The following is a 15,546-nucleotide window of genomic DNA, read 5'->3' as shown; positions in this document are numbered from 1 at the left end:
TAAACATACTATATACAACATACGTATAGACCCACACCCCTACATATACATAGCAAATAAGTATTAAATACTGTCCATCTTGAATATATAACAGAAGGAGGAAGCTTGAGAGTTCTCAAGGTTAATACTGTATGGAATGAAACTATGGCTGAATCTGGATGTTCTGCTAAGGATACCATGAAGCCTCCTCCCAGAAGGTAACAAGGAAAACAGGTCATGAAGAGGATGTGTAGTGTCCCAGATAATCTTATGGAGCCTGCTCAAGCAATGCTTCTATGCTATGTCCTGGATAGGGGGGAGGGAACTGCCAATGATCTTTTTGGCCATCCTCACCACTCTCTGCACCTCCTTCTTGTCTGAAGCAATGATTCTTCCAAACCGGACCGTGATGCTGTATGACAGGATGCTCTCCATCAACCCCCTGTAGAAAGTGGTTAGGATAGGAGAAGGAAGATGTGCTTTTCTCATGCGATGCAGAAAATGCAGGTGCTACTGTGCCCGCTTCACCAGTTTCTCAATGTTGAGTGACCAAGCCAGCCTACTCATTAGCTGCACCCCCATGAATTGGTATTCATGGTGTTAGAGGTATTTGTTCCAACTCGCACGTATTGGGGCCTGTTGGTAAGAAAATCAAGAATCCAGTTGCACAAAGGATATTTAAGCCTAAAAGGCCCAGTGTTTACTAGATGCTAGGGAATGATTGTGTTAAACAACGAACTGAAGTCGACAAACAACAAATGCACATGAGTATTTCTTTCTTCTAAGTGCTTCAAGCTCAGATGGAGAACGGAAGAAATAGCATCCTCCATAGAGCGATTAGGTCGGTAGGCAAACTGAAGCGGGTCAAATGCTGGTGGGAGGCTAGATACAGTAATGTCCTTTATCATTTTCTCAAAGCATTTCATAATGGTGGATGTCAGTGCAACCGGACAGTAATCATTGAGGCCTGTAATTGTGGACTTTTGGGGCACTGGCAAGATGATGGCTGTCTTAAAACACGATGGGATCACTGCCTGCTACAATGAGAGATTGAAAATATCTGTGACAACATAAGCCAGCTCATCTGCGCATTCCCTAAGGACACGTCCAGAGATGTTATCTGGGCCTGCTGCTTTCCGAATGTTAATCTTCTGCAGTTTTTTCCGGACAGAGGTGACATCAAAGCTTAGCACTTGCTCGTCAGGATGGGGCACTGCTTTCCTAGCATGAGTGCTATTTGATGCCTCAAATCTACCAAGAAATGTATTCAGTTTGTTTAGGAAGTCTGTGTCATCCTTGCATCTCGATGGAGTCACCTTGTAATCCGTAATGGCCTGGATCCCTTGCCACATTTGCCTGGTGTTTGTTGGGTCCTGAAAAAAGTTCTGAATTTTCTGGCAATGGGCTTGCTTTGCACCTTTTATGGCACTTTTCAGTTTTGCTCTGGCTGTTCTAAGTGCCAGCATGTCATAGATTTAAAGGCCACATTTCGTGCTTTCAGCATCTTGCGGACCTCATAAGTCAGCCACAGTTTTTCATTCGCCCTTACAACAATACTTTTCAGGACACAGACATCTTCTATGCACTTTTGGATATATGCAGACACTGTGGTGGCATACACCTCAACATTTGTATGTTGGTTATCAGTAGCTGCTTCCTTAAACATGCCCCAATCTGTGCACTCAAAGCAGTCTTGTAATGCTTCTATAGGTCCCTCTGTCCAAACCCTCAGCTGCTTTACTGTAGGTTTCACTGTGACTAATAAAGGTTTATATGCTGGAATGAGGTGAGGGTGGGGGATAACTTTGAAAGCCTTCTTGATGTTGGAATAAGCAAGATCCAGTGTATTGTCCACACTGGTTGCAAAGTCCACATATTGATGGAAATGTGGCAGGGTAGCTTTCAAATTCACTTGGTTAAAGTCTCCCACTGCAATAAATGCACTCTCTTGGTGAGTAGTTTGTAAGTCACTAATGGTATGACAGAGAACCTTCAGGGTTTCTTCTCTGTTTATATCAGGGGGGATGTACACAGCTGTGATAATGCTAACAGAGAATTCTCTAGGCAGATAGAAGGGTCTGCATTTGATGGTCAGAAGCTCCACATCTGGGGAGCACAGACTGGAAACCACCTTGGCATTATTACACCATCTGCCATTTATATAAAAACAGACACCCCCTCCCTGGGATTTGCCACTAAGAGTAAAACTCCTGTCCAGCCGAAATGTTAAAAATCCCAACAAGCTAATAGCACTATCTGGGACAGAAGGCTATAACCAAGTTTCTGTTGCAATGATGACACAGCAATTTCTCACCTCCCAGTTTGTTGTTAAATCCAGCCTCAAGTAATCCATTTTTGGTTCTAAGGAGCAAGCATTTGCAAACAAAATAGATGGAAGAGACTCTCCATACAGTCTAGCTCAGGGGTAGGCAACCTCGGCTCTTTTATGACTCATGGACTTCAACTCCCAGAATTCCTGAGTCAGCATGCCACGCTTCCTCTTGTGGTCGCACCTCCTCCTTTTTCCCCAAAGTGGTCAGCAATGGGGGAAAACTTCCCAGCTGCAATGGCTGCTTCGCCACTCTGCCCCTGAAGCCAGAAATGCTGCCTTAGCTGCTCAAAACAATGAGCACGATGCTGTTTCCACCTCTAGCAATTTCCCTTCTTCCTCCCTGCTCCTCCAGACATTGCAGCTGATCTCTCACTCTCCCTGTTAGCCACTGGCATCTCCATTGTTGATTTTATCTTCCGTAGTAATCCAAGGCCACGCAGACTCTCCCAAACAGTTTTCTCCACCATTCCTTTAATGCTGAATTTCTTCATCTCCAATATGGACTGACATTCGTATGAACGTTTAGCAGCCCAACTCTGCTTAGTTGTCCCTATTTCTGGAAAGTGTTTCAGTCCGGATTGTTCATTTCCCTCCCTAACCCCCACAGTTTTGAGAGCTGAAGCAGCCTCAGCCAAGCAAGGCACCGCCATCTTCTAGGAAATCAAAGCACAGATACGAAGGACCAAGGGCTGCTGACCGACTTACCTACAAACTCAATTTAAAGACAGACTTAAGAACGGATCCTAACCCAGGACTGCCTGTAATAGCAATAGCACTAGCATATAGACTTATATACCACTTCACAGTGCTTTTGCAGCTCTCTCTAAGTGATTTTACAGAGTCGGCATATTGCCCCCAACAATCTGGGTCCTGATTTTACCGACCTTGGAAGGATGGAAGACTGAGTCAACCTTCAACCTTGTAATCAAACAATGTTAAGATACCTTTATCTCCCATGCAATTGACTAGGAACAAAGGCCATCAGTTTCTTCCATGAATTCTAAGCAATGTTTTAATGGTGTGCAGGCTAAAAAGGCTATAATAGCCAATTACACATTACATAATTATTTCCACAACACCTTTGTTCTTAGGAAAAGTAAGTCTAAACATTTGATAAGGATGAAAAATAATAATGCTTTAAGAAATATTGGGAATATTTAGTCATAGTTACTAAAAAAAGAAATTTCTGGGTTTTGGGAAGCATCTGACAGCAGTTTACATGATAGCTGATTCATAATTTTTCAATTTTCACTGTTACCTGGAATTATATTTCTGCATCATTTTTGTTGCTAATTTTAGGTTTAGTTTTGATCCATTACCAAATTTACCTTCAGTTATGGCCTTTGAAATTCATTACACAAATGAAATCTGGAAGAAGATCTAGTGGAGACATAGATAGTTATGTAATTTCACTTAAAAATCATATAGCCAACATCCCTAAAAGATGGGGGGGCTCCACTTTTATTTTATGTATGGTAAAAAGACTGCTGATAATCAAATGATTGGCTTGCTAAGCATTATTGTCAAAATGTGAGCTGCTCATTTAAATTGGAAATTGTCAGAGATTGGGAAGACCCTCTTAATGTAAGAATAGACAGATTTTTTTAGGGAAGGAGAAGCTATTCTTGGCCAATGCCCAAATTTTATGGAATCTAGCTAAAAACACATAATCTTACAGATGGAGCTTTAGTATCAACACTGAGCCATTTTAAGTCTTGCTATCTTGAAATTTAATTTGAAGCAAATATGTGCCTTTTCATTCAACTGCTATACAGTAATGCATATTCTGGAGTTAAGGGCAATCTTCAGTACCAATTGTTCAGAGGAATTCCTGTCCCAAATAGTCCTTTATTGTTCATTTTTTTTGTTAAATGTGTTACTCAAGTATCATAATTATCTCCCTATGTTACAGTATCTGATAATTATTGCAACTTATCTTACACCATTTGGTTATTATTGGGTATTGCAACTCTGAACAGCTGCTGATAAAGCAAGAAAAACCAAAGATATAGCTTTTTAAAGAAAATCAGAAAAATGTAGTTGGCAATAGACAAAAGGTCTTTCGAATAAATAAGTACCTAGAAGGTACATGAAACATAAATAAAATTTTAAACACCTGTGAAATATATAGCACAATCATAGAATTGTGGCCATTGTCTCTAAATTCTACTGGACAAGAGGTGACCAATGTTTTTTATTGCTTTAAACATTTTTGAAGCAAAAATGCTATTGTAGCTGCTTATTGTGCCTATTCATAAGAAAGAACCAAAGGAGATCCATTTGCTCAAATGCCTATCACCCTATTAAGTGTAATCACCAAACTTTATGTCAGATGCCTGGACCAGATATTACATAACAGGCTAAACTGTGAAAAACCATTGGAATGAAACAGATGGGATTTCAGACATGGTGCTTGAATGTGGATCCCATTTTTGTGCTGTACAATCCAATAAATACAATTTTTGCAGTAAAAAAACCCAAACCATAAAATTAAAACTCCTTTTTATATGGTCTTCCTTGATTTTAAAACTGCATTTAATTTGATATCTTGAACTTTATTATGGGAAAAGACCACAACACACTACTCTCAATAGGCATCTGATTTTTTTCATATATTGCTCCAAGTGTAACCCCAAAGAGTGTGCCAAATTGCAAGAGAGGTACAGGATTGCTGCATTTTAGACTGGCCTTGTCCATATTCTATATTAGTGATAAGGCAGGAGCCTTAGAATGCTTGGAAGTCTATGTTCCTAAAATTGCCAGCACACAACATCTCTACTCCTTTATGCCAATGATGTGGGAGTTATCTCTTATACTTTGAAGTTTATTGAAGGCTATTACTCACTTCTGTGAGTTCCAAAAATTGATCATAAACTGCCAGAAGTCCAAATAAATGACATTTCTAGCAGCTGAAACAGCACAGAAGGATTGTGGGTGGAAATAGTATAAAATCACTCTCTCTCTCTCTTTCAATATCTTAGAACAATACTTTATGCCACAAGATCCAGGAAAAGTCACTAGAAATACATCAAGCAAGCAGCACCTAAAATGACTATCTACATTTCTTTTTTTAAAAAAGTAGAGGATGTTTTTTAAAAAAATCTGTGGCCCTTAAATATTTTGAGACCAAAACCCCAACCCAGATTTTATACAGCACAGATTTTTCTTTTTTTAAGAAAACCCCAAAGAGGTCATAAAGCCTACATTCCTCAGGGCAGTTCTCAGACTTTAGGCAGGGTTTCCTTGATTTGGATATAGAGGGTTCAGGGCTTCGTAATGCAGTACTGGCTGAAATTAAATTTTTCCCATTGAGCCTGGCACTATTGGCTCTAGCAGATGATTATTTTTCATTGTGGGCTTCATAAGGAGAAAATAAATTAAATCTCATTGGATTAGCCAAAGATTATTTTATTTCTGTTGGCTATGATCAGGCTAAAAGGATTATCTATCACAGGCTGCAGGACACAGACACAGAAGCTGAAATTGGTTCCTTAATACAGAAGCTTATAATGTTGTTGTTGTTAGTTGCGAAGTCATGTCCGACCCATCGCGACCCTATGGACAACGTTCCTCCAGGCTTTCCTGTCCTCTACCATCTTCTGGAGTCCATTTAAGCTCATGCCTACTGCTTCAGTAACTCCATCCAGCCACCTCATTCTCTGTCGTCCCCTTCTTCTCTTGCCCTCAATCTTTCAAGCCGAAAGCTTATAATACTCGTCCGTAAAAATATATGGGAACCAGTAAAATTACCCAAGTACATTAACCTGCCCCCAGTGTAAGAATTTTTTTGACCCAGGAATACTCTCAGACTTTTTAAATGGTAGATATACCGGTAATAAAATTCCTGTGACTGAGTATATATGTTTGTGATTTGGGAAGGGTTAAAACTATCCAGTGTGTACTTCTCTATTGCAATTTTTATAGAGATTATTGTGGATTTTATTTTTCATTTACTTTGACTCCTTGGGAGAACAGAACAGTTTAATACTAAATTTAGTTCATATGTTATTATTATTAATAATATCCTAGGTGAATTGTGATACATTTGTCTTATTTTTTGTTTTATTGTTTTGGATGGTAATCTGATCTTTGCTCGAGTATCAGTGAATGTTATATAAATAAATATTACCTTAGCTGCTTTATGGAATTCTGGTTACTTGCTAATAGTCTAAAAATAACACAGTCTAAATTCTTATTCTATCTGGTTTAAAACTGGATCTCCTCCCCTGGGATTTCATGTTGCAAAATGTCTTAGGTTTTGCTTCATATGTTGGGTACTGGTAAAGGAAAACTGATATGGTCCAGTTTGTAGTGAACTGTTTTTTTAGGATTTTAGAAATAAACTTTGGATATTGTGGATAGTATTTATGAAAAATAATTTTATCTTTTCTTGGAAGCAACCATACTATTTTGGTGTCAAGTTTCTGACGGAATGAGCTTTTCAAAGGAGTCTGAGGCATTGTTTACCTGCTGCCGGCATCAGGCTCCCTTCATCCAGTGCGCTCCCACAGGGAGGGTCTTCTCAGGGTGCCACCGGTAAGAGATTGCCGGCGGGTAACACCCAGGGATAGGGCCTTCTCAGTGGGTGCGCCTGCCCTTTGGAACCAGCTGCCAGTGGAGCTGAGGATTGCCCCCGACCTCCGTTCATTCCGCCGGGGCCTGAAGACCTGGCTCTTCGAGCTCTCTGGCCCAAGCTGAGGATTAATCTTATTTTAACTGGGGTTTTATTTAGGCAGGGACACATATAATTTTTTTTAAAATTTGTTTTTAACTTTTGTATTCTGGTTTTTTAATCACCCTGTAAACCGCCCTGAGTCCTTCGGGAAAGGGCGGTATATAAATGTAATTAAATAAATAAATAAATAAATAAATAAAAGTCTTTTATTAGCCCTATAACATTGGCAATCCTTGCTAGGAGAAGCTGGAGTCTGAATTCCCCTCCCCCTTAGCACAATATGTTAAGTTCAATTCTCCTCCTTTTCACTGCTGTCATAAATCACATTCTCCAATTAATTTGAAGGGTGAGTTTTCCCTTCCATTAGACAACCGGCCAAATTCTTATCTTCTCTTATTTCAAAACGGCCTTGAGAGACATTCTTCCTCCTCCCTCCCAGCAATAACTAATTCTAGCTTTAACAGTAACACACAAGTTTAACATATGAAATAGCTGCTTCTTCATCTTTGGTCAAAGCAAGAGCATTCAATATTAGTAGCGTTGACATCTGGCACTTATGACTGTAATGAATCTATCTATTTAAACCAAAAAGAAACCAATAATTACATGCTACCTATTGGGCTGGTTAAGTTGGTTAATGTTTCTAGCACACCCACTGAGAATTATTTTTCTGTATGGTAAATTCGGTAGGAGAAAATATTCCTTTAATGTCATACACCATAGAGGTTTTTGTTAAGTGGAAACTGACATGAGTTCTATGAAGTATGTAGTATATGAATATATCAGTATATCTGTATGTTAAATAGCAATTCTATTACTATCTACCCAAAAATGAGTTCCACAATGTTCAGTGACACTTAATCCCAGGCAAGTGTACATTAGAATGAAACATTATTCATCTACATTAATTACGCCTCTCTTTTTAAAAAATCAATGACTTGTCACAAATAACATCTATGTTATTTCAGTATTAAGCTTCATTGTTACCTGAAGGACTATAATCATTGTCAAAAATAAATAAAACGCAGCTTGAGCTGGAGGCCAATACTTTCCATCAGGACCGGGGACATCAAAGGCAGGTTTCTTTTTGTCATCATACTGCCAGACCCAGATTCCATGCCCTGCAGGAGGTGAGGGAGAGATTAAAACACAGATTAAACAATGGAAAAGTAAACACATTTAACTGATACGTTTTCTGTCTTCTGAGACAAAACTTTCATGCTCTTTCCTAATTTATAAGGCTAGATTATTTTAGGAATATACATTCAAGGTCACTTATGAATATAATGGTTCAGTGACAGCCACACAATTTGTATGAAATGGCCAAACATTTTATCATTGACATTTTCAGATAATAAAAGGAAAAACTCTTTTCTGAAACTCAGCTAGTCAGTATCAACCAAGTTCCGATTAACAAGGTGCCCTTCAACAACTTCCACAGAGTCAGTCATGACCAATGGATCCAAGTTTTACACACCTGATATAAGCACTTGTAAACTAGATGGATGAATGATCTAATACAGGTAGTCCTCAACTTATGACCACTATTGAGCCCAAAATTTGTCTTGTTAAGTGAGACATTTATTAAGTGAATTTTGCCCCATTTTATGATCTTCCTTGCCACAGTTGTTCAGTGAATCACTGCAGTTGATAGTATCCCAGTTGTTAAGAGAATCCAGCTTTTTGTATGGCTAAATTAGGAGATTGGTCCTAATTCTCTCTTCTCTCTGTGCTTTTGCTTTGTAGTTATGTTTGAATTTATGCTTCACAAAGCAGGATTGATTGGTTTACAAAATATAACAAGACTGGGATTGTACTGCTGCTATTTAATATGTCATACATTGCTTTTGGCACTATCTTAGCGGCTAAGAATATGGAATATGTATTTTAAAGAAAGAAAAATTCTTCCTTCTTGGCCATCTAATTCAGTCCATCAGAAGTAAGCCTTCAATATTTAATTAGGCCAAAAGAGGTGGTTTCAAAATACTTATTTATCTGTATTTTCATTTTGATTTCTCTGAGTTCAGTATTTTATGGTCCATAAATAAAAGTTAAAGGAACTTACCAACAGCAGAAAACAAACACATTGTGATAAGTATGAGGACACACCAAAGAACATCGCAATTCATTTGTCTTTCAAGCTTACTGCGTTTGTAACGTGGCCCACTGTTATTTAACAAAGCTTTTGTCTCATGACCTGAAAAAAATGACTTGATTACATGATGGCATACAGAAATGGAACTAAAAATGAAGGGAGGGAAAAAGATATATAATAAGTACAAAGATAGCAACCATAGTTTACCTGCATAGATCACGATTCCAGAGACTTCTTCTGTATTTCTAATAGTGCATCCTCGTAACAAAAGATTTTCTTTACACAATGGAACTTTTTTCCCATTCTTATGCACACTGCCAAAAAGGAAGAAGGAGATAATAATGTATTTATAAATAACGTGTTTTAACTAAAAACGATGGAGGAGGAACACTGATAGGAACACTCTCTTGCTGAGGTTTTATGAGGACATTTTCATAGTTCTTTTCAGGAAACCAGCAAAATGTGAACCACTGAAAATCTGTATTTTGCTGCTGAAATTTGGTGAAGACCTTTAAAAAGGACCATTTGAATGCTATACGAGTCCACAGAACACAGCTTAGAACAAAGTAACCTGAAAGAGGGTAATAGTTTTCTGACAATCATTTGGATCCAGGAAAATGATAGAAAGCCACTCTGATGTTAGAGAAGTTGCCTTTATTTATTAAGACATCATCTCGGGAACAACAGCCAAACTGATGATGCATCACATATTGCAGCAGCTCATAATTCATTTAGTTTTTAAGAATTCAATGTACTGCTGCTTAAAATAATCTATTATTGCTTTTTCTCCACAGTATTGTATGTACTTATAAAGTCTTGCCTTTCCCCCAAGAAGGTGCAATCATAAAAATATAATTGTACAGTTAAAAAAAAAGAAGGGAAGGATAAGAGTGTAGACCAATTTTCTTACAAACTAGTCCTTCTATTGCTCTGCTAAAGGTTTTTTTTTATCTCACATAATGATTGCAATGTTCAATAATCCTTAAAGTTCATAGGTACTGGAACAATTTATCACTCAAAACAATGTTTACAGAAGCCTAAATCATTGCCTAAAATCTCATGGTAAGCTTGTGAAACTGAAGAAGCAGGCTGCTGGTTGTGACCTCTATGTCCTAAATGCTTGACTGGCATAGGATGGGATTTGCCCCTATACTTTTTGTTACTTCATTCAGAGATGGCAGATAATGTAGCATTGTGTCGTCAGGACGTGCTTTTTTACCATGAAAGTTATATAAGCAAGAGAATGAGAAAACAAAGAGCAAAAACTGATAACAGATATTTTAAAAGTATTCAGCCAATCATTATTAAGTCATTAAGTCACTGCTATAATGATGATATCAGTGTTCCAATATCTGAGGTGCTGCCACAATGAAGAGGGGGGTCAACCTATTCTCCAAAGCATCTGAAGACAGAACAAGAAGCAAATGGATGGAAACTTATGAACGGGAGAACCAACCTTGAAATAAGGACAAGTTTCTTGATAGTTAGAAAAATTAATCAGTGTAATGATTTGCCTCCAGAAGTTGTGGGTGCCCTAACACTGTAAATTTTTAAGAAGAGATTGGACAACTATTTGTCTTAAATGTTATAAGATTTCCTGCCTGAGCAGGGGGTTGGGCTAGAAGACTTCCAAGGTCCCTTCCAATTCTATCATTGTGTATTATTATTATTTTTTTATTAAAGAGTTTTACAAAAACAAAATTTTACAATACATCCCCAAATCCCACCCACCCCAAACCACCCCCCTTCCCCCCCACTTCCCAGAGCTAAATACAGGGTTATAGTTATAATAATCATATTCTAACTAAAGATTATCCATAATATAAAATTAACCAAATTCATAATGTGCTTTAACTCCCCTTTAACATAGATACATACAAAGTACTAACACTAAAATTAATAACAATATCCCTCTAAAATCTACTCATAAGCTAAATGGAACTTTTTAGTCCCATATTTGTTCTGAATATAATCTATCCATCTCCTCCAAACTGAAATATATCTTTCTTGTGAATGATCCTTCAAATAAGCAGAAATCTTAGACATTTCTGCAAGATTCGAAACTTTAAACACCCATTCTTCTATAGTAGGCAAATTATCCTTCTTCCAGTATTGTCCCACCAGTAACCGTGCTGCTGTTATCAAATTCAACATCAAATTGGTTTATCATTGTGTATTATTATTTGGATCCTTTCCTAGCAATGAAACATCAAAATACATTATAATTGGGGGGGAATTGTAAAAAAATTAGGTATTTTCATTTAAATTAGCGAAGAGGTTTTAACAGATATTTGAAAGAATATCCAAAAACTATATTACAATAGGGCAATTCCACCTTAAGTAAATCAAAACTGCAGATGAAATTATAAATTATACTCACATGAAGCCTCGAAACCTACGTATATCATTATTGGGTTCTTCACATTCAATGGTGCTAGCAAATTTCATGGGATCAAACTCAGATTCCTGAAATAAAATTAAACAACAAATTATTTTATATGACAGTGTCATCCACAAATGACAAGTGTGATTGCTAGTTTGAGGAATCTATGTCTCGATTTATCCTACTGTGGAGCCCAGCTGAGATTCCCAGTTCCCAAAAAGAATAAGTAATGTCTATTTAGGCATCCAGTTATATCATTGGGAGCTTGAAAGAATATGAGAATCTTTTCTGTAGCCTCTTTGCTACCCTCTGATTGCACGCTTTCTGTTTTGACAGTGGCAGCTAAAGAAGATGAGTTATTCTAGAGCAGATGCTATAGGCACAAGGTTATCTGAGACTCAAAAAATAGTTGTAGATAGGCCCAAGCTTCCATTATCTGTACTTCCAGAATGTGATTTCCTTTATGTAATTACATGTTAACTTAATGACCACAGATCAAAAAGATATCAGAAACAGCAAACATATACAATAAAGAGAGAAAAAAGCAGGTAATACTGGTTCCCAGTATTAATTTCTGCTCCTGCTTCACCCTTCCAACCAAAGCAAAAGATAAAGTTTTTTTAAAAAATCAGGTTTATCAGGGGGAAGATTAAGAAAAGAATCCTGCTTTATACACTGACTGCCCAAAGAAGATTAATTAATTAGTAATCGACTTGGGACAAGTGTTGTGTAGCCGGTTCTTTGCAGGCAATAAGCGAGACAGAAGGTTGCAAACAGGAACATTGCTTTATTGAGGCAAACAGTAACAGAACTGAAACAGAGGCTGCTGTGCAGTTACTTATACGGTTGGCCACTAGGCGGTGGCCAGTAGGTTTAAAGGAACCCATTCCCACACCAAATCATCCAATTATCTTCTTGGAGACAACAAGTCTGGCTTAGTCAGTGACCATTACACAGACACACCATTGAGCAACCTTAAGCAGCATTCAAACAGACACGTGAACAGTTCAAGTACAAATCTCAATACATTACAGCAAGATTAATTATTCTACAGTTAGCAAGATTAATTGGCCAAGGGTGGTGTTCAATTCACTATTAGCTCTGCCCCTTCCTTCACTCAGGAGACAAACCTGTGCACAAAACCCCAAAAAGAAAGTTGCATTTGAAGTGGCTTTTCTCAAGGCAATTGAGGAAGGACAGGGTTGTTTTGCTAATACTTCTAGAGGTCCAGAGAGACTACATGAATTGCAATATACACAGGCATGCAAAATAACTGAACAACAATGTAATAACAAAGGCATGAGTAATCAACCTATTAACACCAACGGCTCAGTGACCATCCCATTGAATTCAGTAGGATTTTGAACTGTAAGTATTGTCCCTGTACATCTGCAGTTAGTAAAAGATGACTAGCCCCTCAATATGGGTTACAAAAAAATAAAAATATATCAGATAATATTAGTTACAAAAAAATTCCTATTAATTTAAAGCATTCCTCTCTATTTCCATATAAATAAATATACATACTTAAGCAAAATTAAAATTACTCAAATGCAGAGAAAAATAAACAGTCTCACAATATCTGATAATGGATCCATCATACACAGTTCCTTTTTCTTGGTCCCACCCTGTTGGATTCATGTGTCCCACTATTACCCAATTGAAGTGGAGATACAAACAGCTTGAAAAAAAAGCTTGAAAACAAGATTACAGGGAGTAGTCCCTTAGCAGCAATATTAGCCATAATAGCTTTACTATTATTGGTACAATACTGCTGTTATTACTACCTCCAATTATTATTGTGGTATTTTAATATATTCTGGAGTTCAAGGCAGAATGCACAGGAAACACAATGTATACTCATAACAGCAATCAGGGGTATGATGGGTTAGGTAAGGCTGAAAGATAGTAAAAGTTCTGACCAAGGAACAATGTTAGCTTAATAATTTAAAATGGCCTTTCTGGATTTCCAACATATTAGCCTGACATCTTTTACTGTCAAGGTCTGTTTGTTGGCCTGCTGCAGACCAGAGCTGCTCTCCCATGCTTTTCCATGAAAAACAAGCTATGTGAAAAGCAGAGTAAAACTATTAAATATGTCGGGAATGAAGTCTGTTTAGGATTATCTATAAAGTTCATTGACTTTCCTAGGATAGCCTTTGCATTAGAGGTACACATTTATTAAACATCTAATACTGACTTGCTAAGACATTTTGCAACATGAAATCCCAGGGTAGGAGGCCCAGTTGTAAACCATCTTGCCTTTTACACTGAAGTATAAAATTCTAATAAAGACATAAATAATATATATTTTCCCACAAGGTACACTAGTAGAACACTATATGCGGCCATTTTATATATTATATAATAGAAGCAGGGACTCAGTAGTATATGTTTTTCAAAGTATGCACCTGTTCTGACAGAAATCTTGTTTGACATCTTTGAAATCACCCTCAAACTAAAACTGGACTTTCAAAGAAAACAAAGAGGAAGACTGAAAATACCAACATTTGGCCGTAATAGCTTCCAAATATTTCAAATTCAAGGAAAGCTGCAATGGAATCTGGAATCATATATGTCAATATACCATTAATTCAAAGAATGCTAACGGAAGCTTTCTGAAAAACATAATTAGTACTTCCCAACTGCTTCATGCTAACTCAGGTATATTAACTCTACATTGTAAGTTATACACATATTGTAGAATGATTATTTCCCAATTAACATTTAAAATTCTTCTTCATTCCGTATCTAATTAGGCTCAAGCTGGGATTTGTCTTGTATGTCTATGAGAAACATTTACTTCCTATTTTCAGACTTTACTAGTGTGCTTTCACAAGAGACTAAATATCACTTTTGATTAGAGGAGGACATTTAAATATCAACATACTAACACCAATTATGAATCTTCAGCAAATCAGTTTATGTGTGGATGTATGCTTATTTTAAAATGCTTATGATGTGCAGTTGTTTTGCATCTGCTTTGTACAGTACACAGTTCTGCAAGACAAGCACTGTAAGACTGTATTCTGAATTCCACCGCTTTTCTATATGGATTCCATCACTATTAATGTCTATGTATCAGGCTAGAAAGTGAGAGACCACAAATTCTAGTCTCACCTTAGCCATGAAAGCCAGCTGGATAACTTTGGGCCAGTCACTCCCAGTCCAGCCCGCCTCACTGGGTTCTTGTTGTGGAAAAAAATAGGAGGATGTGTTTGGTGCCCCGAGTTTGTAAAAAAATAATAAAGGTGGGATACAAATAAACAAAAGTAATTTCTGATATAAAAGAGACTTAAATATTTTTATATCTATGGCCTGCCAGTTCAGAATTATATAATTTTTACTTAAGTAATAGCTACCTGTTATGAAATGTTTCTTTAGAAAAGTCTGTCTTACTCTGACTTTGCTCTCCTTTTGGTTCCACACAAGAGTTCTTTTTCTTCTTGCCATCTGGAATTAATTTCTAACTTTGATATGACACAACAATGCCATCAGCACATCTGGTAAATCTATCTCTTGTGGAAAGAGCTAAATCAGCGGATTCAATAGATTACATCCTGGAGTTCTGAAAGAGCTGGCAGATGTCATCTCAGAACCATTGCACCACATCTTTCATAAATCCCGGAGCACCAGGGAAGTACCTGAGGATTGGAAAAGGGTTGAAGTGGTCCCCATCTTCAAGAAAAGGGGGGGAAAACAGACCCAGGAAACTACATACCAATCAGTTTAACATCAATACCTGGGAAGATCCTAGAAAAGATAATCAAAAACCAGATCTGCGAATAACTAGAAGCAAACAAAATCATAACTAGTAGCCAGCACGGGTTTGTTAAAAACAGATCATGCCAAACCAATCTTATCTCATTCTTTGGCAAAGTGACTAAACTAATAGACTAGCAAAATGCAGTGGATGTAGTATAGTTAGATTTCAGTAAGGCATTTGACAAAGTAGACCACAATCTACTCCTTGGTAAGCTAGGAAAAGGTGGAATAGAAAACATCACCACCAGAAGGATCTGTAGCTGGCTGACAAACCGTAATCAACAAGTAGTCCTCAATGGCACTACATCCACATGCAG

At 37.4% G+C, this 15,546-nt stretch overlaps 1 protein-coding gene across 3 annotated transcripts in view; it reads right to left on the bottom strand.

Annotated features, from left to right (window-relative positions):
* ATP10A (ATPase phospholipid transporting 10A (putative)) overlaps positions 1-15,546 on the bottom strand; it is a 190,174-nt gene that overhangs the window by 64,701 nt on the left and 109,927 nt on the right. For all 3 annotated transcript variants that reach the window (XM_081327207.1, XM_081327208.1, XM_081327209.1), the window contains 4 exons: positions 11,462-11,547; positions 9,289-9,395; positions 9,052-9,183; positions 7,974-8,107 (listed from right to left, as the gene is read on the bottom strand). In XM_081327207.1, coding sequence (XP_081183333.1) covers positions 7,974-8,107; positions 9,052-9,183; positions 9,289-9,395; positions 11,462-11,547 — 459 coding nt within the window. The remainder of the gene's footprint in view (positions 1-7,973; positions 8,108-9,051; positions 9,184-9,288; positions 9,396-11,461; positions 11,548-15,546) is intronic.

This window comes from Vipera berus (assembly GCF_964194415.1).
Source record: "Vipera berus genome assembly, chromosome: 4".
In the NCBI taxonomy this organism is placed as follows: Eukaryota; Metazoa; Chordata; class Lepidosauria; order Squamata; family Viperidae; genus Vipera; species Vipera berus.
Note: the sequence above shows the minus strand (reverse complement) of the source record. Positions and strands in the feature narration are given on the sequence as shown.